The sequence below is a fragment of the Ammospiza caudacuta genome, chromosome 26 (genome assembly GCF_027887145.1).
Source record: "Ammospiza caudacuta isolate bAmmCau1 chromosome 26, bAmmCau1.pri, whole genome shotgun sequence".
Taxonomy (NCBI): Eukaryota; Metazoa; Chordata; class Aves; order Passeriformes; family Passerellidae; genus Ammospiza; species Ammospiza caudacuta.
In genome coordinates this window covers 4,110,826-4,138,044 of record NC_080618.1, presented here as the reverse complement: position 1 = coordinate 4,138,044, position 27,219 = coordinate 4,110,826, and the positions used below count along the sequence as shown (strand labels likewise).

Sequence of the window (27,219 nt, the reverse complement as noted above, 5' to 3'; positions counted from 1 at the left end):
GGACGGAGTTGAGAACGGCACAACTCCTTTGGCTGGAAGGAAAAATGAAATCTTCCTTGACAGGAAAGGATTAGAAGGGGATGGAGGGAGGGAGTGGCAGGGTCACGCTGGGAGGTTGGGAATTAGGGGTGGTTTGGGTACATTCAGGGGGAATTTGGGGCAGGAATTTCCTCTGCATCAGTGGGATCACCTGGAGAGAGCTGAAATAGTGGGGTCTGAGAGTGACAGGGCAGGAGAGACAAGGAGAAGGACAAGGAGGAGAAGGAGGAAGAGGAGGAGAAAGGATCTCCTGTCCCTCAGCATGGCCTTCAGGAGAGTCTGCACTGCTCTTTTGCTCATTAAACATGTGAGATGTAATGCTAATTAATTATTCCAAAGGAGAGCTTTCACCTCCAGTTAAAGAACATCCTCCTGCTTCTTAAGATCTATTTTGTTTGGAAAGAGGGTGGGGAAGGGGGAGAGTGCTGTCCAGTCCTGGGGCAGGGAGTGCTGCTATCAGCCCATTCCCTGGTTGCTGGTGGAGCCTGCCTGGGATATTTCTGTGCACAGGAATTCTCCTGTTCTGAGCTGAGCTTTTTGGGAAGAAGGTGGAGACTGGAGCCACCAGTCCCATTTTGCCAAGGAGTGAAGAACCAACCAAACCCCTGAGCCTGGAGGAACCAGACAGGAGGGCAAAACTCTGCCATCCTCACCAGATTTGACGGCTGGATGTTGGGAATGGGCACTGCCAGGATTGATCTGATCCAGCTCCTTCTCCTCCAGCCCTCCCTCGGCAGGCTGTGTGCTGTACCTCTCCCTCCACTCACCATTTCAAGCCTTTAAATGAGAAATCAGATCATCCTGGCTCTGGCCAAGGCTCATTTGTGACTCTGCCATGGAACAGAACGGAAAAAGAAAGTCCTCCCACAGCTCCTCTGGGACTTGAAATGCTCCATATAAACAACGCCCACTGCAAGGGAGGGAGGGGAATCCTGAACAGGGAAAAACTTACCAAGGATCCCTGACAATGACCAGAGTCCTCAGAAAGGGCAGATCTCACCCTGGAAAAGAGTTCTGGGTGGCTGAGGCTTCTCCCAGCCCTCTGCCTGTGCTGGGAAGGGTGGGAGAGCAGGGGAAGAGCCTGGATCTGGGTTTGTGTCAGGGAATATCCACACACACAGACACACAAATACAAATACAAATACAAATACAAATACAAATACAAACACACACACAAATACATACACACACAGGTGAGAGCCTGGATCTGGGTTTGTGTCAGGGAATATCCACACACACAGACACACAAATACAAATACAAATACAAATACAAATACAAATACAAATACAAATACAAATACATACACACACAGGTGAGAGCCTGGATCTGGGTTTGTGTCAGGGAATATCCACACACACAGACACACAAATACAAATACACACACACACACACACACACAGGTGAGAGCCTGGATCGGGGTTTGTGTCAGGCAATATCTACACATCTACACACACAAATACACACACACAATCACACCGAGGTGAGAGGCTGCATCTGAGTTTGTCAGGCAATATTCACACACAGAAATACACACACACAATCACACATTCACACACACACACACACACACACACACACACACACACACTCACATAGACACACAGACACAGGTGAGAGCCTGGATCTGAGTTTGTGTCAGCAATATCCACACACACATACACAATATTCACACACAATATCCACACACACACACACACACACTCTCTCACACAGGTGAGAGGCTGGATCTGTGTTTGCTGTGTTTGTGTCAGGCAATATTCACACACACACACACTCACACAAACACAGGTGAGAGGCTGGATCTGTGTTTGTGTCAGGCAATATTCACACAGACAGACAGACAGACACACACACACTCACACAAACACAGGTGAGAGCCTGGATTTGTGTTTGTGTCAGGCAATATCCACACACACACAAACACATTCACACACTCACACACACACACAGAGGTGAGCCTGGATCTGTGTTTGTGTCAGGCAATATTCACACACACGCACAAACACACAAACATACAGACACAGACACACAGACACAGACACAGACACAGAGGAACAGCCTGGATCTGTGTTTGTGTCAGGCAATATCCACACAGACACACACACAGAGACACAGACACACACATACATGCACACAATATTCACACATACACACACAGACACACACACAGGCGAGAGCCTGGATCTGTGTTTGCTGTGTTTGTGTCAGGCAATATTCACACACACACACACACACACACACACACACAGAGGTGAGAGGCTGAATCTGTGTTTGTGTCAGGCAATATTCACACATACACACACACACACACACATAGAGGTGAGAGGCTGAATCTGTGTTTGTGTCAGGCAATATTCACACACACACACACACACACAGACACACACACACACCCAGAGGCGAGAGGCTGAATCTGTGTTTGTGTCAGGCAATATTCACACACACACACACACACACACACACACACACCCAGAGGTGAGAGGCTGAATCTGTGTTTGTGTCAGGCAGTATTCACACAGATGTACACACACTCACACTCACACGCACAGGTGAGAGCCTGCACCATGGAAAGCCCCAGCTCTGCCTCCTTCCCCCTGCCCTGCCCTGCAGTGACCCCGGTCCCACGGGCTGAGCGCTGGCCCAGTGCAGCCCACACCTGTTTGTGCTGCTGCCTCTGCCTTGGCTCTGCAGCTGTGGGGGCCAGGCAGGGACTGCTCCAAACCACACAGGGAAAAACCATCTGGGTTTGGAACGGCTCCCTCCTGCAGGTTCAGCAACCAGCATCCAACAAACCCAGCTCCCCTCTGCTGGATCCCTCTCTGGGCACAGCAGGTTCCAACCAGAGGGATGTGAAGGGAGTTGGGACATGGCACAGGGCACCTGCAAAGGGCAGATGTCACCCCAGACGTGCAGGCAGAGCTGTTTATTGCTTCCTCCATCGCCCACTGCCACGAGGGGAAGCCAAAACAGGCAGGCAGCGAGGGAATGAGCTGGGTTATTCCCAAAGGAGAGCTGCCAGGTCAGCATTTCCCACGGGAAACACGGCCAGATGTGGCCAGCTGTGCCCCCCAGACCCATCCCACCTTCTGGGGCTCCAGAGAGGGAGGTGAAAAAGCACTGCTGGCACAATGGGCTCAGCTGGAGCTGCTCCTGCTGGATAATCTGAGGCTGAACAACCACTCCTGGGTTTTTTCAGTGGCACAAACTGAGGCAAACAAAAGGAAGGGACTTGTGCAAGGCCACGGAGCTCAGGAGAGGGGACTGAGCCCGCAGCACTCCCTGTGTTCCCTGGGCTGAGCTGCCTCTCGCAGATGGCCTTGTAACTAAGCAAACTGAGTGGGACTGAGCTCTGGATTTGTTTTCCAGACTTGTCACACATTACTCATGTGATCTCGAGAAAAGTCACTTCATCTCTCTGTGGCCAAGTTCACAGTCTATGTATCCTCCAGTCACTTACCCAAATCTGCATCTGTGCTTTTCTTCATATCCTTCTGAAGTTTTTTGGTCTGATCTTCCAATCTGAAAGATGGGAGAAAGAAGGCAAAGTCGGAATCTTGGAAAGAAAGAAACCCAAGTGTATCATACGTGCAACAAATCATTTACGGGCTGAATATGCTGGCTTCTGGTGGGAGTTAAAAATATCCAGGCAAGGCTTGATGAAGTTCAGTGCAGCTCAACCCTTTCGGGTTGTTTTCAGATGGTTTTTAACCTTTTCAAGTTGGTGATCTCTTATTCATAGTTCGCATATTTCCTGAAAGTTCTCACACTTAGCACAAATGGTAAAGCCAAATGCTTCCAGATGATCCCTGTGAGCTCCTGTGACACAGGCAGGATGGCAAAGCCACTCCTGGTCCTCTGAGCTGTTGGCCTCTACAGGGACCCCGCAGTTTTCTGGCAATTTTACACTTTTTCTTTTTTTTTAAGCTGCCAGAATCTGCAAATACTTCTGAGGACACCTTTGAACAGTCAGAGAAAGCCTGAAGAATTGGAAATTACAGGGCAGTGAGGGATTTGCTCACTGGGAAGAGCATCCCTGGCTAAAATTCCCTGGGAAGATGCAAGCATGTGGCCAGTCCTGTCTGACCAGTGTGGTTGATACTCACTGCTGCAGCTTCCCATATTCCCTTTCAAAGTCTCTCTCCACCTGTGGAAAGAAGAGATGGAAATCAGCTCCAGGGGACTGCAGGGCAGCCTGGAGCACGCAGGGAAAGCTGTCCCTGGGAAATGCTGAGCTGAGCCCAGCACAAGCTGCAGCTTTAATGGGAGTTACACCTCAAAAGTTGGGGATTTGGAGCTCCAGACTCTCGTGGAGCCAGCACCAAACGTGTCAGCTCGAGCCAAGGACATGCTCCAGGACAAGGATTGGGAGCTGATGGAATAAATAGGAATGCTAGAAAAGCAGGGAAGTCACAACCCAGCATGGCTCAGTGCTGGGGGACAAAACTGTGCTCTCTCCCAAAAACTGAGGGGAGCTGCTGCTCCTCCAGCCCCATTGAGGTGGGTCTGGCTGTTTCCTCCTTCCTCATCCTCATCAGGATGGTGAAATTCCCCCCAAACCACCATCTCTGCATTATTCACCCCCTCCACACACTCCTTACCCCTACAACAGCTCCCTCCCATGAGATTCTTGGGCTGGAGCACAGTCCCAGTGCACTGTGACACCTCCAAAAGGGAGGGGAACCCTGAGCTCCGAGCTCTGAGCTCCAGCACAGCCTTCTCCCGATGCTACCTCAGTGCCTGCTCCCTCCTACTTGCTAGCTGGCAGCAAACCTCCAGTGATAGGAGATATTTTAAGGAACTTTCTTTCCCTGCTGACTGTTTTAACACACTTAAAACATTCATTCCACACCTCGTCAACCAGAGAAGCAAATGGATTTCAATTGACCAGCCAAGAGTAAATCCGTGCGCGTTTGTTGTCATGGGATCAGTGCTGGGTTCACTTGTGTTGTCAAGCTCCCGTGCTATTAAGGAAATGCAGAGTGCTGGGAGCAGCCAGGACTAGAAGGATCCAAAGGTTTGTTCCAATTCTTCCTGCTGGCCCTCAGATTTCAATCCCAGCCTTGATGCAGCACCACAATTTAACGGGGATGTTTGCTTTTCAAGGAGAATTGCTGTTAAAAGCTTGAGGGGGTTAAAGATGGAGATTTTCTTAAAATCTCCTTCTTTAAACATCTTTTTGGGCTGTATTGAACTCCAGGGGCCTGATCTGAGGGCAGGCAGTGCCCAGCCACATTCCAGCCCCATCCCAGCTCCCAGCTGTCCTCACCATCCGCTCCCACCGTCCGGGGGATGCGAGCTGGGCTCTCTCTCTCCCCCCTCCCATCCCTCTGCTCCAAAAAAACCCTCCCAGGAGCTCCAGCTCCCTTTTCGTGCTGCTAAAATTGGGTGCTGGAGAGAACAGCCACGGAGCAGTGTGGGGGCAGCTCACACAACTTGTGCCTGGCGTTCGGGGAGCGCAGAAATGCGCGGCAGCTGGCGCCCTGCAGGTCAGGTAACCAGCACATAGTAAAACTCACCCTCCATCCCCGTGCCTGTTCCGGCTGCTAAAATCCCCAGGGACTATTGCACTCTATAAATAGGCCTTAGGTGTGAATTGTTTTGGTTGCAAACCGCACAGGGTCGGGCACGACTCGAAAATGTGCCCCCCTTTGAAAGGCTGGGGGTGTCGTTCCTTTATTGTTGCCTCTCTGTGGTTAGGAGGATCTGCTCAGCAACCAGCTCCTCCAAAAGCTTTGGCTGTGGAATACCTGTGAATGTTCAGGGTTTCTGGCCCCTTTTTTGCTGTCAGATTTGCCTGTTTCTGTGCAATAAGCAAAAGGCATCATGCCTTAATGGATATGGAGCAGCTTGCAGGGCCTGAAGGGGCTCCAGGAGAGCTGGAGAGGGACTGGGGACAAGGATGGAGGGACAGGACACAGGGAATGGCTTCAAACTGGGACAAGTGAGATTGGGGTGGGATTTTTGGAAGGGGCTGGGATGGAATTCCCAGGGAAGCTGTGGCTGCTCCATCCCTGGAAGCGCCCAAGGCCAGCTTGGAGCACCCTGGGACAGTGGAATGTGTCCCTGCACATGGCAGGGGGTGGAACAAGATGAGTTTAATGCTCCCTTCCCACCCAAACCATTCTGGGACTTTAGGATTCATTCCACAGAGACAAAACCTCCCCACCCTGCGACCCTCTGGGTGCTGTGAACCCCCCAAACCTCCCGAGCTCCCCCAAGCCCCCACCCCAGCGCCAGAGCAGGATCCACATGGCATCGAGGTGACTCCACACAGACACACTTGAGCTGCCCAGCCTGACTCACATCCCCAGCCCCATCTCTCTGAGACAGCTGCCCAAGGATTGCTCTTATTTTTCACGCCCACAGGCAGCAACTGGCTCCCAGTCCCCACAGTCTGCGAGCTCAGGGAGGCTCCCAGCCGTGGCTGGAGCCCGGGTATCCCACAAAAACAGAGGGAAAAGCTGCTCTCACGTGCTCCCAGCTGCAAGGAGGACAAGCTTGGGAACATTTTGCAGAGCACACAGTAATTCCCACTCCCAGCAGCTCTCCACGGTCACACGCAGCCGACAGAGGCTGTGGAGAGGATTAGCACGTTAAGAGTAACGAGAACAAGAAGTACAGGCAAGAAAATTACAATATCCTGAAGGGAAGTTTCCGTATTATTAAAATAATCCCACTGCTCTGCAGCCTCTCTCTGAAAACTCCAAATCAAACCACACTTTCTGTATTGAAGGTTTTTTTTTTCTTCTTCGAGGCACAGGGGCTGGGTAATGCAAAAATCGCTCGTCTCGGGGTTTTTATTTAAATCTACATCAAGAGCAACGAGCTCTTGAAAGCTTTGAAATAAAACAACGTTCTTTCCTTCACCCAGTTCTTTTTTTTTGTTTGCAAACACTGGGCCTCCCACCTGTGATCAGATCCCTCCTGCTTGAAGGGCAGGATCAGCATCACCAGCCTGGTTATGAGGCAATGGAGCAAGGCTGAAGCCAACACTACAAAGAGATGGAAATGAGGGACTGTGAGGAACCTTCCTATCCCCCTGGGGTTCATGTTTTTTCCTGGAGGAGGAAGATGAGCTGATTTCTGCATCTCCCAGTGGTCTCAGCATCATTGTGGATTTGGGGAAAAAGAGGGAAGTATTTCCTTCTTCCTCTTCTCCAAACAAAAAGTAAAACCCATAGAAATTAGAACTAAGATTTTCTGCTGAGCTTCTGCCATCCCATCGAGAATTTCAAGGTAAGTCCCATGGGTGAACATTCTGAGCCAGAGCTGCAGAGTGCAGGTGGATCTGGGATGTCACAGACTCCACCCAGCAAGATCTCCACATCCCCATCCTGCAAGAAACTTCCCAGAAAAGTGGCAAAAGGAAAAAGGAGGCATCTCCCAACTGCAGAGACCAATTTGGCCAGAACAGATTGAAGGAAAACCAGCAAAACTATTTAACTGGCACCACTTGAATTCACCCCACCATTCCCATGACATTCACTCCACTGTGTTGGGATTTCCAGCTCGCTGGTGGAGCCCAATGGAAAGGGCTGCAGTGGAATCCTGCTGCTCACGGAGCTCCTCCGTCCGACACCCCTGGGGAAGGCAGAGCTGCTGGGATGAGTCAAGGAAAGGAGGTTTGGCAGCTCAGGTCTCCACTCCCTGCCAAGCTGACTCAGGCCAGCAAGGAGGAGGAGGAGTGCGAGCGGTCTGAGTCAGCCCAGGCCAGAGCAGGGCCGAGGGAAGCAGGGAGGGAGATAAAACCTCACTGGGGGGATGCAGGGCCAGCTCCTGCCTGCTTGGATCATCCCAGCCCTGGTGAAGGGCAGGGAACAACCTGGGGGGACACAGGTGAACTTCAGCAGCAGCTGCAGGAGAGCTGGGCAGACGAGACAGCTCCGACGGCGGCGCAGCCTCTGCTGGGAGCGGAGCTGTCCCGAGGGAGGGAAGAACATCTCTGCCATAAGAGGCTTCGTGGCTGAGCAATAAACATGCAGAGATATAATTCTAACAGGTTTAACTCCTATCACTGGGCATTAGTTTAATTGGGCTGTGGGCCCGTGGCCCTGCTGACAGCAGGTCCTCTCGGAGCATTAGATCCTCCCACCCGGCTCCCCGAGCCCGGTGACAGCTGCTCTTTTCAGGCAAGAGGAGGGGAGAGATTAGGCTGTCTGGAATTGGATTTGCCCAGGTTAAGGTGGAAACAAAGCACAGCCATGTCTGGGGAGGGGGAGATCACCTCAGTTCACCAGCTGATATTTTCTTACCGGGGTTTCCTTCTCCCTCTGGAGCTAAACTGTGCCTGACACCGTGCCCTTCTCCAAAGGATCACGGGCGAGTGGGCACAGCGAGTCATGACTAATTCCTCGGCAGCCCAGGCAAATTGCTTTTCAGGACTACTCCCGGCCTAGATCTGACACCAGCCCCAGCACTGAGACAACAAAAAAGCCTCTCTGGCTCGCTGAGCCTCTCTCAAAGCCACCCCCTTCTCCTGACTGCAGCCCAGGCCTCATGGAGAGTCAAGGAAGTTACAGCCTCACAAATGCTGCTTTTTTTTAATCCTACCCCCTCACCTCCTCTTTTGTGGTCCGGTCTCTGTGAGTGGGAGATCCTCTCCCCACAACCACTTCCCTTCTGATGGGCTTGGGATGCAGCCCTGGAGATGCCACACCTTCCCACTTCCTGCAGCCCAACATCTGGAACATCCCAGCCCTTGGCTGCTGCTGCTGCTGCTGTTCCCCAACGCCTGCACAGATGGAGCGGCTCAGCCTGCAACTGGGAGATAAATCTGGGGCCCTGCAGGTCAAAGCAGCCCCATCCCTTGCACACCATCAAAGCAGCCCCATCCCTTGCACACCATCAAAGCAGCCCCATCCCTTGCACACCACTGCACATGGAGTGCCTGATCCTGGGGGATATCCGTGGTTTCCTGCCCTTTGTTCTGCTTTGAAGAGCTGCACTCCACACTGGGTGTGAAGTTCCAAGGTTTTGGGCTTCCTGTTTTCTCCTTTCCCTGTATCTGGTGCCTGGAGAGCAACAACACCACCACCACCACCATCATAATCATCATCATCATTATCATCATTCCAGGGCAAGTGGAAGCCTTTTAGAAATCAACTTTGTTGACATTGAATCTTGTTCCTTGTTCCTAGGGAGCTGAGGAAGGAAGGAAGGAAAAGGAAAAGGCCTGGAAAGGCTCTGGGTGCTGAATGAACCTCTGCCTGCCGGATATTCTGAGCTGTTCTATTTAATACACACACATGTATATATAAGCAAAGGCTGCCAACTGCTTCAGAACAGCACATTCCAGCAGCTCCGGGGAAGGGAAGATCTCAGAGGTGCCACCACTCATCTGCAGGGAGTCTGAGCACAGAGATGGCTGATTTTAGGGGAGAAAAACCTCTAAAAGGGGAGGGAAACAGCAAGGAAATGGAATATATTAAACTGGGATGTGAGAATGGGTGGGCTGGAGATGCCCAACAGAGCTGGCCAAGACACCCAGAACTGCAGAGCAGTTGGTTTTTGCCCCAGCCTGGAAGGACATCAGCACTGGGAGCACTGGGAAAGGCAAAATATTGTAGAGCAAGGAATGTGGGGGCTCCTGACACGAGCTGGGAGAGTGTGAAGGGCTGGGGCTGGGCTGCCTCACCTGAGGGATCACAGGCAGCAGCACCTTGCTGGTGGATCAGCAGCCCCTGGAAAAGGGCAGCTGAAAACACAGGAGAACCACGGAGGAATTTTACCAGTCCTCGTCTTTGTTGCCTGCCTGGCTTAAATTCTGTACTGACAGTTTGGAGCTGTTACAGAAAATTGCTGCTCCACGGCAGCAGACAACCACCAAATCCTTTAAAATAAAACATGACAATCAAGCCCTGAAGGGAGTGGTGGGATTAGCCCTCTGCCTCCAGGGAAATGTCATGTCCCAAGGAGAAACTGCCCCACAAACACGGGTGCCCACGCATCCTGCGGAATTAGCTGGGTGTCCCAGAGAGGAAGGATCAGGGATGTCAGTCTGTGCAGGGGATTAGGGCACCAGTGCCACCAGAGGGACAAGCTCTGCCCCACTCTGCCTCTCAGGGCTCCCTTTTCAGAGCAGGTGTCCAGGTGAGTTTTCAGGGCCAGCTCCTGGGAGGTTCCACAGCTTTTTTTTGCCATGGGACAAATGCAAAGCCAAGCTGCTTAAGAAGGGAAAATACCACAGCCAGCTGCGAGCAGCAGCACTTGGGGTAGGAGCCTCAAATCCACGGGAATACAAAATGCTTTTTTAATTTGCTTTTAAAGCAAATGCTGTGCAGCACAAATTAATTCACGCCCGAGCACTAAGCATCTCAGCTTATAAGCCTTTCTTTGGAAACAGTTATATTCAGCGATCTGAACCACTCCTCCTCCTCCATCTGCTCCGAAAGGATGAACAAACAAGCCATTGCTGAAAGAAGGAAGGAAGGAAGGAAGGAAGCAAACCCGTTCAGCCATCTCCGAGGAAAACTGTGCCAGACCAAGAGAGCTCTTTTCCCCTACCCCGCACACACACTCACACCCCTCCCAAAAAAATTGAAAAAAAAAAATTCAAAAAATTCTAATTTCAACAGCTCCCAAACCAAAATATTCTGCCTGCATGGGGCTCCCCCTCGCTCCTCGCACGAGGAGCCGAGCGCTGGTCACACGCGGCAACAGGTTCTGCTGCTCCAGCTCCCTCCCACACGCTGCAAAATGGGACGAGTCAAAGTGCTGGCTTGACTCATCAGCCACATGATCCAAGGCTGGAGCTAAAAAGGGGGAACTGGTTTACTCACTGTCTTGGGTACAATCTGTTTCTTGGGCTGCCCGATCTTGAACGGGATCCTGGAAAAGAGAGAGGAGAAGGGGATGTGTGAGCAGCGCTGGGGCTGGGGGTGGCTTTGGGGGGCAGCAGGGGGTGTCCCGGGCTGGCAGCCCCTCATTTCAGGCACTGTGCACCCCCAGAGAGGTGGGAGAGACTGTGGGGAGACCTCTCAGCATTGCAGAGGGGCAGCTCTCTGATCTCTGCTCTGTGACAGCGACAGAACCAGGGAACGGCACCCAGGCTGGAGCTGCACCAAGGGAGAGCCAGGTTGGATTTTAGGGAAAGATTCCTCCCCCAAAGGCTGGGATCATCACTGGGACAGCCCTCCAGGGAACGGGCACAGCCCTGAGGCTGCCAGAGCTCCAGGAGCACTTGAACAACGCTCCCAGTGTGGGATTTTGGGGCGTCTGGATGGTCCTTGTGGGTCCCTTTGATTGGGGTCAGCCCCACACAACCTCCCTGCACCCCAAAGCAACGCAAGGATGCTCCACAAGCAGCTGAAGAGCTCACTCTGCTTCAAACCAAATCTGCTGGGGAGGATAAAATAATACTAAAAAAAAAAAAAAAAAAAAAAAAAAAAAATCCCAAACAAAACCTGTAAATATTTAGAAAGAGGATATTAAAAAAAGTAACAAGCCGGTGTCTGGAGCTGCTGAGAGCTGCTTCAAAGGATTCCTCTGCTCCAACAGCTGGAGGAGAGGCTCACCTGCCAGCACAGCCTTCATTCTTAAAATCCCTAATTCCCAGGAAAATCTGGGTTACCTGAATGAGAAGAGTACTCTAAATAAATTACACAACATATGTAAGGGTGGCTAGGTCAGCTGGGAGCAACCACGCAGGCAGCCTGAAAATAATTGGATTTCTTTCACCTATCAGTATAATGAAAATCCAGGAATTCAGCTGCTGTTGTCAATGGATTTAATTAAGTTAAAGAGGTGCTGCTTGGTTAAAGCATCTCAGCCAAAATCTCCCAAATGTTTTCTGGGTTGTGATGCTTTAAATAAATAGAAAAAATTGAGGTCATAATGACATTAAAGTGTTTTTTGCCAAAGATGTTTCACCTACAGCTCAGCTTCATCCCATTCCTTTCCAATGGAATCTTCCACTTCCAATTTCCCATCCCAAATCTGCACCAGGAGCTTCTGAGAAAAGTGTCTGAGTCCCCTCCTGAGAATTTGGACTGGACCAGCCCAAACTCTCATGCTGCTACACAAAACTTGAGATAAAACCATAGATTTGGGGATTTTGTGTTGCTGCCTCCCAGTCTGGCTTTTCCCACTGCTGGTTTTCCATTTTTTTCCCACCAACTCCACTTCCAAGCCCCCAGTACTGCCCCAAACAACAGCTTGACCCCCAGGAAATATTTTTATCAGTGCAACCTGCTGCAAAATCCAACTGTGAGAAGGAATTTGTAGTGGAAGAAGGGGCAGGGCGACGCAAAAAAACCTGATTATCCAAACTCCAACCCCTGCTCTTCCCACTTTTCCCGTTGTTTTCAAGCCAAGGCTGTAATTACCCACTGGAATAATCCAGGGCTGCACCCCCTGTGACCCTCCCTGAGCAGCTCTGGAGCCAACCTGAGTCACCAGGTTTAAATTTAAATTTTTTTTCGGGAGAACTTCCTGTTTATGGTTCTCCAGCAGGACCGGTGTAATTTTGGGTTTAACCCTTTCCAGCTCAGTGTGAATCACCCTTCTTTTATAAACAAACATCGCTCTGCTGTATAATTTCCCTGTCAATAACTGGGGGTGTGGTGCCTTACAGGAAGAAAACAAAAATATATGGATTTTTTTTTTCCTTTGTGTTTTCCTCTGTGGGTCAAATATAAACCAAAATGAGGCACCTCTCTGTCACTTGATGTTTTTGGAAGTGATGGCACCAACTTGGTGGTGAAAGGATAAAAAAAAATGAGGATTTTACTCAGGGAGTGTTATCCCACTTAAAACCAGTTTGCAGGGTGGGAACAAGCAAGGAGCTGGAGCCAGGTTGGTTCCTAGTGGGAAAGGACAATTAAAAAGGTGATTAAAGAATTACCTGTGCACAAGCTGTCCCTGTGAGGGGGCACAGAGAGCATCCCAAAGTGGTGTTGTCACTGGAAAAATGGTTCAATCCAGGGAATTTGGGATAGGAAAAGCCACTGGTTGGGGATCAGAGCTGGGAAGGGAAGGCAGAGGGAGCACAGGGGGTGCTGCTCCATCCCATTCCCCATCCTCACCCCACCAAGGAACCCCAAAAATCCCTTTTCTTCTCTCAGAAACAAAGGGAAGTCAGTGGAGCACTGCAAATCTCCAGTGCAGCAGTAAATATCTCTATCAGCATCGTGATGCCACTTGGTAATTATGTCTGTCTCAGTAAAACCTCTAAAAAAATAACCCTGTGCAAGTCAGGTCTGTTCCTCAATTATTGGAGGTTTTTGTTCTATTTTACAATTTTACATAATTTTTCTGGTTTTTAAATCACTGCCTTTTAATATGATTCTCTGGGAGGGTGTGGGGGGGGAAGATGGATGAGCAGGAAAGAAAGAAGGAAGGAAAAAAAAAAAAAGATGAAAGGTATGGATTTTATTGGAGCTTTTAAACCAAATGGATTCACCCCACGCCTCAAAAGTGCTGCTGGCACCGAAGTTCTGTCCCTCTGGGAGTTGTGTCCCTGCCTGCAAAATTGTGGGGGGACAAAGTGCAGTTCAGACAGCACCATCACAACCATTTGCTTCAAAATTTAAAGGTTAGAAAATGCATGATGGGGATAATACAAATAAACTGAGGGGGAGGCGGATCCATATGGATCCATATCCATCAGTGCCATGAATTCCACGGATCTCCCTGCTACCTTCAAAGCTCTATAAACACCAAAGAAAAACCAGAATCGGTGCTGCTTTTTTTTTTTTTTTTCTTTTTTTTTCTCTTTGCTGATGTCTCGTTTCTGCTGAGCGAGAGAAAGCTGGGGTTGTGTTTGGGGTGTGAAATCCCTTGAAATCCCGTTCCTGAAGAGCCGAGCGCGCTGAGTCACAGGCGGAGCGTTCCCAGCCCGCGGGGCTGCGGGAGCGCCCCGGCCCCTCACAGCCCTGCCAGGGCACCTGGAGCTCGGCAAAGCAGCAGGGCTCAGGGGGAGGGAGGGAGGAGGGTGAAACGCTGCAGGGAGAGGGTGGGAAGAGCTCAAAGTAAGGGAAAAAAAAGTGTGGGTGGAGAGAATCCTGCGAGCTCTACTCGGGGATGCTCAGGAACCCCAGGGAGGGGAAGGTGGGAGAAGCTGTGGCTGATTTTTTCTCTGAAGTTTCCCCAGCAATCTCATCTATTTACTTGGCTTTTCCATGAGCAAACGCGGGGCCACACACACCAAAGCAGTTAATTCTCCTCTGGATGCACAGGAGAGTTGGAAACAAACCTCCCAGGCAGGGGGGGGAACGCAGCTCCATGAGGTCTGTGGGGAGCTGCAGCTTAAAACGTGGAGCTCCCTCTCCCCAGCATTCCTGGAAGGCAGGAATTGCCAGCAGGAATCACTCAAACCCTGCTAAATTAGGGAGGAATGCTCCTTTGTTAGGGTGGACATCAAACCTTGGCATCACCCCTGTGTGGGGAGCTGGGATGGAGCTCAGAGGGATAAATTCCCTGTGGGATGTGTTCCTTTTCCCAGCTCATTCCAGCTCAACACGGCTTTGCCACCCCTAATCAGGCCCCAGAAGACCCTTGGCACATAAGCAAGGGATAAACACCAAATATTTTTGATAAAATGCTCTCCCTGGGGATGCTGAGCTGCCAGGCAGGGATTGGGAAGGGAGGGAAGGACGGACAGACAGATGGACAGGCAGGGATGGGGACAGCAGAGGCTGGGGTGGTTTGGATGATAATTAATTTGGGAAAAGTGACACTGAGCCTCTGAATTCAATATTCCTGCCCCAGGTGGGCATGAGTGGTGTTTGCATGGGACCCACAAGTCCCACTTTGGTATGAACTGGTGGCCAAAACTGGTTTGTACTGGTACCACTGCCAGACCACCGACTAAATCCATGTCTTGTGGGAAGTGCCCGCTTCCCATGGAAAGTTTCAGGGATTTTTTTTTCCCTTTTTCTCTCTCTCTCATTGAAACCCCAAGCGCCAGCATAGCCTGGATGCCTGCCAGAGCTTCTCACTCTGAATTTCCACCAAAAATCTCAATTCCTTCACCGGAAAGAAACCTCTCAGTGCCTGCAGGCAGGAGGATGACACCCAGCCTCCCGTGCTGCCAGGGTGACCCTGACCCTCCAAGCCTGGTTTTCCCAAGGATTTTGGCACGTGGGATGATGAGGGATTCTACAAAGCCATCCCTTTACACCTGTACAGACAAAAATCATCCCAAAGCTAGCACAGGAATTGGGTCCTTCCCTTTGGAAGCTGCTGGGTTGGGAATGGATTCAGCTGCATCCAGAGAAGCTGCCTGGTCAGAAAAGCTGCTTGGTCAGAAAAGCTGCCTGGCCATGGGATCAGCTCTGTCCCAGAGAGATCAAAGAGTTCCTGGAAACAGGAGTTCCAACAGGAAGGTCGGGAGCACTCCAGGAAGGATGTGAACCTTCACTTTCCCACTTTGCTACAGAGTGAACTTGGTTGAGCTTCTCCTCCCTCTCCGCTTGGGTGAAGCTCCCCTGAGGGATTGAGGTGTTAGTGAAGGACTTTTCCATCATAGGAAGCTCAAAGCAAGCTGAGAGACCTTTCCTGAGCAGCATTTCTCATGCCAGCCTGCACAAGGAGAGGCAACACCGCCCGCCCAAAATCCTGGAAACCTGGATTGGGCTCCCTAAAACCACCCAAATTCCCGGGCAGGAGGGGATGGCAGCCGTGCCCAGGTGAGGCAGGCAGGAGGGCAGGCTCAGGTTAGGCGTGAATCTCCCGGATTCCTCCTCGCTGCGCTCCAGGCGTGTCCATGGAAACCGCAGGCACCGTCCCACCCCGCTCCCCCCTCCCGGGAACTCATGGCAACCGCTCCAAACACAGCGCCGAGGCAAAAAAAAAAAAAAAAAAAAAAAAAAAAGAGAAAAAAAGGAAAAAAAAAAAAAATTTATTCCAACGGATCACAAACAGCTTCTGTCGAGGGAGACTCTGCGCCAAATCCCCGTTTGGGTGCTCTCCTCGAGGAGATGAGAGGGGAGGTCACAGGGTGGGGAGAGAGAGGAGGGATGTGGGGATGGGATCCCTCGGGAATGAACCAGGTGAGTGCTCCCACCTGGATTTTGGATTTCAGCCCCATCCTTGGGAACTTGGAGGTTTAAGGCACGCAGGGATGTCAGGGCGAGCCGCTGCAGCGGGGGAGAAGGGAAAGAGAGGTGTAAAAAGAGGCAAAAAAAGAGGTGTAAACATCGATTTTCTGGATTTTAGGTCAGGCCAGGGAAAACAAGGCACCTTGCTGAAGTTTGGCAGCGGAGGGATGAGCTCCTGGGAACGGGTCCCTCTGCATCCTGCACGGAGCCAGGCACGGTGTCAGTGTTAAGCAAATCAAAAATAATGTCAGAATCCTCTCTCCCACCCATTCCAAGAGGAGCATGAAAAAAATAATGATATTTTACTCACCCATCAAAAGAAAATTACTCACGCCAGGCGCGTGGGCGAGCAGAATTTTGCAGGGCTGTTTTAGGCCCTGACTATGCTACAAAAATATCCATTTTAAGCACGGTTGTGAAACACGGTTGTGGCTCAACCAGAGCATTGGCTTGGAGCTACCTGGACAAAACAGGTGGAAAAATGAACAATTAAGGAATAAGCACTCTGAGGCCTGTGATGGTGGCAGGGGAGGTGGCAGGTAGCTCTTCCCAGCTGCTCCACCCCAGGAAATGCCCGGCTGGCGCTCCAGTTTCACCATGTTAAAAACTTTGGGATGTGCAAAGCACCTTGCACAGGTAACAGGGAGGTGTTTGGGAGCCTCACTCACTGCTCTGGTATCCACTTGCTTCATCCCAGGTAATTTTATCCATGCTCATCTCCTGATCCCAGTATCACTGAAACCTGCAGGGAAGGGGGAGCGGTGCCACGGGCCACAACGGGCTCCAAAAAACATCAATATTGATTCAGAGGGAGGAAAACAGAGCCTGGGGCTGGGTTTGCACCTGCCCAGCGTGGACACAGCTCAAAAACAGGGAAAATGCCGGGAATAACCAACAACATGTGCAAATCCTTAAGAGAAATCAACAGGAATAACCTGCGCAAATCCATAACGTGGAAAACACCAGGAATAACCAACAACCTGTGCAAATCCATAGCATAGAAAACATTGGGAATAACCAACAACTTGTGTAAATCCTTAACACAGGAAACACCAGGAATAACCAACAACCTGAGCAAATCTGCAACATGGAAAACACCAGGAATAACCAACAACCTGAGCAAAAATCTGTAACATGGAAAACACCAGGAAAAATCAACAACCTCTGCAAATCCATAGCATGGAAAACACCAGGAATAACCAACAACCTGTGCAATCCATAACAGAAATCACCAGGAATAACCAACAACCTCTGCAAATCCATAACAGAAATCACCAGGAATAACCAACAACCTCTGCAAATCCATAACAGAAATCACCAGGAATAACCAACAACCTGGGCAAATCCATAACAGAAATCACCAGGAATAACCAACAACCTGGCCAAATCCATAACGTGGAAAACACTGGGAATAACCAACAACCTGTGCAAATATATAAAACAGAAAACACTGGGAATAACCAACAACCTTTGCAAATCCATGATAGGGAAAACATTGGGAATAACCAACAACCTCTGCAAATCCCTAACACTGAAAACACCAGAAATAACCAACAACGTGCAAATCCATAACAGGGAAAACACCAGGAAGAACCAACAACCCCACTTTTGAGGCTGTGCAAACCCATCCAGCCTCCCATCCTCTGGGAGAGACAAAGACCCCCTTTTCCTGTGGGAATTCACCTGGGGGGAGTGGGAAATAGGAGCAGGGGATGTTTGGGAGTCTGGTTTTGAGGTTTGGCTTGATGCAGTCTCGGGAACCTCAAAAAACACTTTATAAATAAAAAATGGAGCACTCAGGGCAGTAAAATCCAGCACTCCACTCCTTTTATTTTTTGAAGGAGGGATGGCCAAGGGAATCACTGGGTTGCACATGAGGAAGAGGGGGATGAGGATGCCCCAATCCAAAGCCCAAAGGAAGCCATGGAGCTCAGCTGAGATTCCAAAAACATCCCAGCTGTCCATGCAAGGCTAGAAAAGCAGAGCTGCCTCACTGCCTGGGTGCAGAAATTGGAAATTTGGGGGTTTAATCCGGGCTCTGTCATCAGCTGGAGCCCTCTGGAGTGATCCCTGTGTTCCAGGAGTGCTCCCCATGTTCCTGGGAACATTCCCTGTGTTCCAGGAGTGCTCCCCATGTTCCTGGGAACATTCCCTGTGTTCCAGGAGTGATCCCCGTGTTCCAGGGAGCAGTCCTCCTATTCTAGGGAGCATTCCCAGCCCTCATGCAGCACAGAGAACTCACAAGGAAGGAGTGATGGCCCAGGATTAACTCCACCCCACTCAAAGCACCAACCTGCCAACAGTCCTCAAATCTCTGGGGATTCCCCTTACAAAAAAATTAAGGATATGAGTGCCCAGGAGCCCAAATGGTGGCAGTTTGTGCCACTTCCAGCTCTGCAAGACAAAGCTGAGGACAAAGCTCCATCCTCTTCCTCAGCTACAGCATCTAAACCCTGGAAAAGGAGGGATCAACCCAGGACTAATGGTGCCCAACGCCAGAGAGAGACGCACATGGAAGCTGAGCAAAGTCCCTTCTTCCCTGAAGGAAATGAATTTGTAGAGCATTTTTAAAGCTTGACAGAAAGTTCACATAATGTATGTATGCATGATCCAACACTTCCCAAAGCATCCAGGGCTGGAACAAAGCTCTCCCTCCCCGGAGCGATGCCAGGGCCGGAACTGTGACATTTCAGCAGTGGGGCACGACCCCACGTGTGTCAGCACTGCCACGGACGTCATGGACACCACGCCGGGCCCTGCAGCCGTGAATGGCCCGATTGAGGCCGGGAGGGAGCCCCGGGACAGAGCAACCGGGAGGGCAGCGCCGGGAGGGAGCGGCAGGGACGGAGCGGCTGCACTGAGGGCAGTTGCGGGAGGGCAGGCCCGAGAGGAAGCGGCCGGGAGGGCAGACCCGGGAAGGGGCAGCTGGACTGAGGGCAGCTCCGGGAGGGAAGAGCCAGGACGGAGCAGCCGGGACGGAGCAGCTCCGGAAGGGAGCGGCGGGACTGAGGGCACACACACACACACGGTTTCACTGAGGGCGCACACACACAGGGAGGGACTGAGGGCACGCACACACACACACACACACACACACACACACGGTTTCACTGAGGGCGCACACACACTCAGGGCCAGACTGAGGGCACACACACACTCAGGGCAGGACTGAGGGCACACACTCAGGGATGGACTGAGGGCACACACTGAGGGCACACACACACACACACACACACACTGGGCCAGACTGAGGGCACACGCACAGGGCAGGACTGAGGGCACACACACACATACAGAACTGGACTGAGGGGACACACACAAACAGCACTGGACTGAGGGCGCACACACACACACAGGGCCGGACTGAGGGCACACACCCAAGGCTGGACTGAGGACACACACACACACACACACACACACAGAGGGACTGAGGGCACACACCCAAGGCTGGACTGAGGACACACACACACAAACACACAGAGGGACTGAGGGCACACACACACACAGGGATGGACTGAGGGCACACACCCAAGGCTGGACTGAGGGCACACACACACACAGAGCTGGACTGAGGGCACACACACACAGGGCAGGACTGAGGGCACACACACAGACACACAGGGCCATACTGAGGGCACACACCCAAGGCTGCACTGAGGGCACACACACACACAGGGATGGACTGAGGGCACACACACACACAGAGCTGGACTGAGGGCACACACCCAAGGCTGGACTGAGGGCACACACACACAGGGAGGGACTGAGGGCACACACCCAAGGCTGCACTGAGGGCACACACACACAGAGCTGGACTGAGGGCACACACACACAGGGAGGGACTGAGGGCACACACCCAAGGCTGCACTGAGGGCACACACACACAGAGCTGGACTGAGGGCACACACACACAGGGAGGGACTGAGGGCACACACCCAAGGCTGCACTGAGGGCACACACACACACAGAGCTGGACTGAGGGCACACACACACACAGGGAGGGACTGAGGGCACACACCCAAGGCTGGACTGAGGGCACACAAACACAGTGGGACTGAGGGCACACACACACCCATGGCTGCACTGAGGGCACACACACACACAGAGCTGGACTGAGGGCACACACACACACAGGGAGGGACTGAGGGCACACACCCAAGGCTGGACTGAGGACAATTGTGCAGCCACGCTGGAACCCCGCGGGCTCCGAGCCCCTCGTGCGTCAGCCGCGCTCCAGAGGGTGACGCAGCCAGAGAAGAAAGAGACTCAGAATTCCCCCGGAGTTCCCCCCGCTCGCCGGGCAACTCTTGGAGTTCTGGATGCTGAGAATGTCAGACTTTCTGTACACACAGACTGTGACTCCCAGGAGAGCACTGCGTTTGACCTGAGGCTGTGGAGAAGGCTTTTGTGGTCTTTCATTAACAAGGCACAAAACAGTTAACTATCTGGAATATGACTATTTGGAATATAACTATATAACTATCTGGAATATAACTATATTGGAATATAACTATATAACTATCTGGAATATAACTATAGTGGAATATAACTATATAATTATTTAGGATATAACTATATTGGAATATAACTATATAACTATCTGGAATATAGCTATATTGGAATATAACTATATAATTATCTGGAATATAACTATAGATCTATCTGGAATATAACTATATTGGAATATAACTATATAACTATCTGGAATATAACTATAGTGGAATATAACTATATAATTATTTAGAATATAGCTATATTGGAATATAACTATATAACTATCTGGAATATAACTAGAGTGGAATATAACTATATAACTATCTGGAATATAGCTATATTGGAATATAACTATATAATTATCTGGAATATAACTATAGATCTATCTGGAATATAACTATATTGGAATATAACTATATAACTAGTTGGAATATAACTACAGTGGAATACAACTATATAACTATCTGGAATATAACTATATAACTATTTGCAATATAAGTACATTCCAAACCTCTGCTCACCAGGCAACTGTTGGAGTTCTGGATGCTGAGAATTTCAGACTTTCTGTGCAGACAGACTCTGACTGCATTTGATCTGAAGCTGTGGAAAAGGCCTCCAAAATGGATTGACAGCACTGGGATTACAGGGGTGGAGTTAGAAGTGTGTGATATCACAGGGTGGAAAACTTAGAGTTTGGGGTTTTAGAATACAGGAATAAATATGGAGCAAGATGGATGATTTCAGGCTGAGGCAGGTTGTTCTTCTTTACCTTCTTCTTCGTGGTTTTGGGTGGTATTTTGTAACTGAACAGAAAAGTCCGCAGTGCAGACTTCAAGTGATCAGTTATTGGGTTAAAAGTGAAAATAGTTTAGGTGTAATTTCTTAATTGGATAGTTTAGCCTTAAAAGACCTTGTACCAAGAGATAGTTAACCATTTTGTGCCTTGTTAATGAAAGGCTACAAAACTCACTGCTGTGAGACTGTAACTGATAATAAATAATAAACATCTGAGTCTAAATTATCATCTCAATCCTGACCTCAACAGAGGTAGAAAAAGGAAGCCAAAACCTGGCAGGCAACAACTTCAGATTCCTCCCCAGAAAGAGGTGAAAATACCCAATTTCCCTAAGAAAGGGATCCCAGGAAAAGCCACGTGTGTTGTGGTGACAAGGGACAGTCCCTGGGGATGGATGGACACAGGGAAATGGAAGTGTGGATACCCTGCACCCAAATTATTCCTCATCCAACACATGAGGAATCATGCAAGGAATGATTTATTCCTCACATTTTGCCTCTGAAGCCCCTCCTGGACCAGAGGGTCCCTTCCAGAGTCCCTTCCCTCAGATTCCCTGGGAGAAGTTGGCTCCAAAACCTCGTTAGCCAACGCTGTCCATAACTGTTCCTGTTCTGAGACGAGTCCAGAGCCATTCCAGTGGATAAATGTGTATTTTTAGCCCAAATGCCAGGTTTTAATCAGTACCTCTGTGTGCCTCATTACATTCTTGCAGTACATTTCCAAACCACAACTTCTACAGCACCCAACCCAAAAAATTTTCCATTGTCACCATGGAACTCAACCTGCCAGGCAAGGAAAAGCCCTTTGAGCTCTTGATCCATCCCATCCTTTGCCTCCCACAACAGCCCTGGATCTCCAGAACTACCCAGCATGAGAAATCACACACAGCACTCCAGATTGATTTCTAATATTATTGATTTCTAGTATTATTGAGTTATAATACAATTCAATTAAATAAGCACCAGTGTGTCCATACTGAGCCCTCATCAGCTTGATTCAAACACACAGGAATTCTTCTTTCCTCTTGTTTTAAAGGAAAAAACTTTTACTTTGATGGAGTTGAAGAAGCAACGGGGACATCGGGGACCCTCCATGCACCTGCAGCAGCTCCTGGGCAGGGACAGGCAGGAGGGGGAACGGTGGGAAGGGTCAGGGGGGCTGTGGGGGCACAGGTGAGGGGGGTGAGGGGGGCACACCTGACACCTGTGGGGGTGACTGCAGGGACAGCAGGGACAAGCCTGGCCAGGACTGGGAGCCCACCAGAACAAACCTGGGCAGGACTGGGACAAACCTGGGCAGGACTGGGACAAACTTGGCCAGGACTGGGCACCCCACCAGGGCCAGCACTGGGACAAACCTGACCAGCACCGGCTCCACTCCAGGGCCAGCGCTGGGACAAACCTGACCAGCACCGGCTCCACTCCAGGGCCAGCACTGGGACAAACCTGACCAGCACCGGCTCCACTCCAGGGCCAGCACTGGGGCCCCTCCAGGCCCAGCAGTGGGGCCAGACCCGGCCAGCACCGGCAGCCACTCCAGGGCCAGCACCGGGCCAGCACTGTGAACGCACCGGCTCCGCTCCAGGGCTTGCACCGGGACATCCCCGGCAGCACCGGCTCTGCTCCAGGGCCTGCACCGGGGCTCCCACCGGGCCAAGGCCGCTCAGCACCGGGGCCGCTCCGGGCCCGTTCCTGGCTCCTCCTCACCCGCAGCGCCCAAGGTGAGGAGTCGGGACCGGGCGGGCCGGTGCCAGCGGTTCCGGTTTCCCCGCCCTGCCCCGGTGCCGGTTCCGGTTCCTCCGCCCGGACCCAGTCTCGGCTCTCCCGTTCCCCCGCCCTGCCCCACTCCACGTCCCGGTTCCTCCGCCCTGACCCGGTCCCGGCGCTCCCGTTCCCCCAGCACCGCTCCCGGTTCCTCCGTCCTGACCCAGTCCCGGTGCGGCGCTCCCGTTCCCCCTGCCCTGCCCCGCTCCCGGCCCCGCTGGTCCCAGTCCCGGTGCTCCCGTTCACCCGCCGTGCCGGGGTCCCAGGTTCCGCTGACCCAGTCCCGGTTCCGCCGGTCCCAGTCCCGGCGCTCCCGTTCCCCCTGCCCTGCCCCGCTCCCGGTCCCGCTGGTCCCGGTTCCTCCTCCCGGAGCCGCTCCCGGCGCTCCCGTTCCCCCGCCCTGCCCCACTCCCGGTCCCGGTTCCCCGCCGGTCCCGTTCCGGTGCCCCGGGCTCCCCCCGCACTCACCAGCTCATGTTCCCCCTCCGCCCCGCGCCGCTCCCGGAAGTGCCGCCGGTTTTAGCCCCGCCCCTTCCGCCAGCGCTCACCCGCCGGGGCCGCGCGCTGCCGTGACGTCACGCGGCGGGGGCGTGACGTCACATGGCGGGGGGGAGCGTGACGTCACGGGGAAGGCGCGCGGGGAGAAAACCCCGAAATTCGCCCGGTTTCGGTGAAAAGGGCTGGAAATGGGACGGGAGGGGTGGAGATGAACGGCTGGGAGCTGTGGAGAGTCCTTGGGGTAGGCCGGGAGAAGGAAGTGCCTGGATCAGCCCTGGGATGGGCAAGGAGAAGGAATTTCATGGATCAGCCCCAAAATGGGCAAGAAGGAATGGCCTGGATCAGTCCGGGATGGGCAAGATGGAATTGCCTGGATCAACCCCAGGGTGGGCAAAGAGAAGGAATTTTGTGGATCACCCCTGGGGTGGAAAAGAAGGAATTTCATGGATCAACCCCAGGGTGAGCAAGGAGAAGGAATTGCCTGGATCAGTCCGGGATGGGCAAGAATGAATAGCCTGGATCATCCCTGGGGTGGGCAAGGAGAAGGAATTGCCTGGATCAACTCCAGGTGGGCAAGGGGAAGGAATTTAATGATGGGCAAGAAGGGATTGCCTGGATCAATCCCAGGATGGGTGAGGAGAAAGAATTTAATGGGTCAACCCCAAGGTGGGCAAGGAGAAGGAATTTAATGGTGGGCAAAAAGGAATTGCCTGGATCCAGCCCAGGGTGGGCGAGGGCACAGGGAGGGAATGCCCAGGAACACCCCAGAAGTGGGTGAGGGCAGGAGCGCGGAATGCCCAGGAACAGCCTGGAGTGGGCAGTGGCACAGGGAGGGGATGCCCAGGAGCATTCCTGGGATGGGCGAGGGCCAGGAACTGCCTGGCAGCATCCTGAGCTGGATGAGGGCACGGAGAGGGTGCCCAGGAGCATTCCCTGGGGTGGGCCAGGGCACAGGGAAGGGATTCCTGGGATGGGCATGGGCAGGGGGTGCCCAGGAACACCCTGGGGTGGGCGAGGGCACAGGGAAGGGGATGGGCAGGGGGTGCCCAGGGTTATTCCCTGGGGTGGGTGAGGGCACGGGGAGGAGCAGAACTGCCCCAGTCAGGGAAATCCAACTGGAAGAGCAGGAGCCCCCCAGTTTTGGGCAGAAACCCCCCCAAATCCATCTTGAGGAGGCTGGACAGGGGTGGGAGGGACAGCAAAGTCCTTTTGGTGACCACCAACCCACCGTGCCCTCAGCACTGACCCATCAGCCCCATCCATCCGTGAGCCCAGGATGCAGCAGAGCCCCCCCAAGGTCGGGGTGCCATCCTGGCGTGGGGACAGCCCTGGTGCCACCGGGCTGGTGACAGCAGCCACATGCCAGCGCACGGGGCGGCGGCCCCGGGCCGGGCGCCAGGGCTGGCTTTATCAATTAGCAGGTGGAGGTAAACAGCACGGTAATTACAGGCAGGGAGGATGATGCTAAACTGGGAAGGTGTTACCGACACCGCTGAGGACAGGGATTAGCCCAAAAGGAGCAGGGAGGGGGCAGATCCGGGCAGGGGGGGGCACCATGCCAGGGTGGCAACCGCCACCATTGTCCCGTTTTGTGCCAGGGTGTGTGCAGAGGGGACGTTGGGAGGGGGGCTGAGGGGAAGGGATGGGTTTTGGGGTGCTGGTGGGTGTCAGAGCAAACCCCGAGGGGAGGCAGCCATGAGGGTCCCGCATCCCATCCAAGTGATGAGGAAGAGGAAGAGGAAGGCTGGGACAGGAAGGTTTTGCCGCCTGCTGGGCCAGGTTGTTGCTCCTGGGCCTGTCCCCACCGTGGTGCCCCTCAGTGTCACCAGGATGGGACAAGACAGAGCTGGGACGAGCCTGGGTCTGACATCCCGGTGGCCACGGGGAGCACCTTCTGTGGAGGCTCTGCTGTTTGTCCCCCTGTCCCAGGGGGAGGATGAGGGTGGCCTGTCCTCCAGAGGGGATGGGGATGGATCCACACGGTCCCACGGGGCAGGAGATGAGGTCAGATGATCCAGAACCATCCAGGCCTTCTGTGGGTGTTGTCTCCTGCTGAGCCAGAGGTGAGGAGATCAGGGAAGGATCCCACCAACATCTGTACTCCAGCTGCAAACCAGGGGCTTCTGGCTGTGGGTCCTCTTCACTCCTGACCCAGGGACGGGGTCCCAGCTCTTGGTGCTCCTCCTGAGCAGCAAATCCCATCCCGTGGAGAGCTCTTGGATCCATCCACATCCTGCAGAGCCCCGAGGACCCTCAGCAGGGAGGAGCGAGGTGTTGGTGGCCTCCTCAGGACCCCGCTGCTCCCGTTGAGAGGCGAAGGCAGCAAGTTGTGTGGAGCTGGTACGTGACTGGAAGCCCTTCCCTCCTCCCCAGAACACAGATAGCCCAGAACGGGGATGGAAAGTGCCGTGTTTCCGTAGCAACCAACATTTTTCGTGCAAGGTGCTGCACGCACTCCCCGCGCTTTGCCACCCAAGGGTGCTCCTCACCTTCCTGCTCCATGCCAGGGGGGTCCTGCCCGGGCCTGGCTGCCACAGAGGGTCCCCAGGGCCTGCTGGGCTCCTTCCCTGCTCCTCGCCCTCAGAAAGAGACCAAAGCGTTGGTGGAACGTTGGGTGGCTCCTCACCGGGGCAGCTCCTCTGCTGTGCCCGTTCCCAGGGTCTCCAGCGTTTTCCAGCATGAGCCACCGGTGGAGATGGGCAGATGGGCACCTCCAGCAGCACCAGCAGCAGCACAGCACCCTCAGGTGATGCTGGGGGCCGTGGTGGCTCTCCCTGTGTGTGGCAGCTCTGGTTCCTGCCCCCTTGAGCCACGCGTGGGGACACCACGGGGACACCGATGGCTCCCAAACCGTCCCGCAGCCCCTGCTGGCTGCAGGACCTCCAGAGCACACAGGGGAGGACAATCCCAGCTCATCCCAATCCAGCCTCACGTGGCCACCAAACACTCCAAGAATCAACACAGAGATCTGGTGCAGCACCAACGCCAAGTCCTCAACAGCACGAGATGCCATCCCCGTCTGGGCCAGCTGTGCCCTGAGTCACCTTCAGAGCCTGGATTGTCCCCAAAATTAAACATTTCCAAGCCAGGGAGCTCAACAAACCCCCTGCAATGGGCAGAGCTGCCCTGGAATGGCCAGAGCAGCAACCATTCCAGGCCTAGCTGCAGATCCAAATCAAAATCAGGAAATCTGACAACAATGCCAACGCTTTCATACCCTGGGAACACCAGGAAAGACCACGGTGCCACTGCCTGCCACCAGCACTGCCAGCAAGGCCCTGGGAAGGGGACACTTGTGGGACACTCAACCGGTCACGCAAAGCACCAAGGGACCCCCAGACCCTGTCTGGGATCCTCCAGCACAATCCCAACTCCAAAATTCCGGCTCCATCCCAAACCCGGGGAAGGATCCAGCCACCGCGCTCCACCACTCCAAACATGCGAGCGCCTCCAAACTCCTTCTCCCACTCGTTCCTCGTGCCCGTGCGAGCGCCAGCGCTGAAACCCAGCGATTTATTTTTATCCCCAGCGATCCAGGCTGGGAAAAAAAATCCCCTGCAGGCGCTGTCCCCGGGGCGATTTGGCGGCGGA

At 52.8% G+C, this 27,219-nt stretch overlaps 1 protein-coding gene across 1 annotated transcript in view; it reads right to left on the bottom strand.

Annotated features, from left to right (window-relative positions):
• The window catches only part of BIN3 (bridging integrator 3), a 48,754-nt gene extending 25,130 nt beyond the window's left edge, over nucleotides 1-23,624 (bottom strand). The window contains exons 1-4 of the mRNA XM_058820262.1: nucleotides 23,599-23,624; nucleotides 10,819-10,867; nucleotides 4,144-4,184; nucleotides 3,498-3,559 (exon numbers count right to left, since the gene is read on the bottom strand). Of these exons, the coding sequence (XP_058676245.1) occupies nucleotides 3,498-3,559; nucleotides 4,144-4,184; nucleotides 10,819-10,867; nucleotides 23,599-23,606 (160 nt within the window). The 5' untranslated portion in view covers nucleotides 23,607-23,624. The remainder of the gene's footprint in view (nucleotides 1-3,497; nucleotides 3,560-4,143; nucleotides 4,185-10,818; nucleotides 10,868-23,598) is intronic.
• Nucleotides 23,625-27,219: the final 3,595 nt, after the last annotated feature.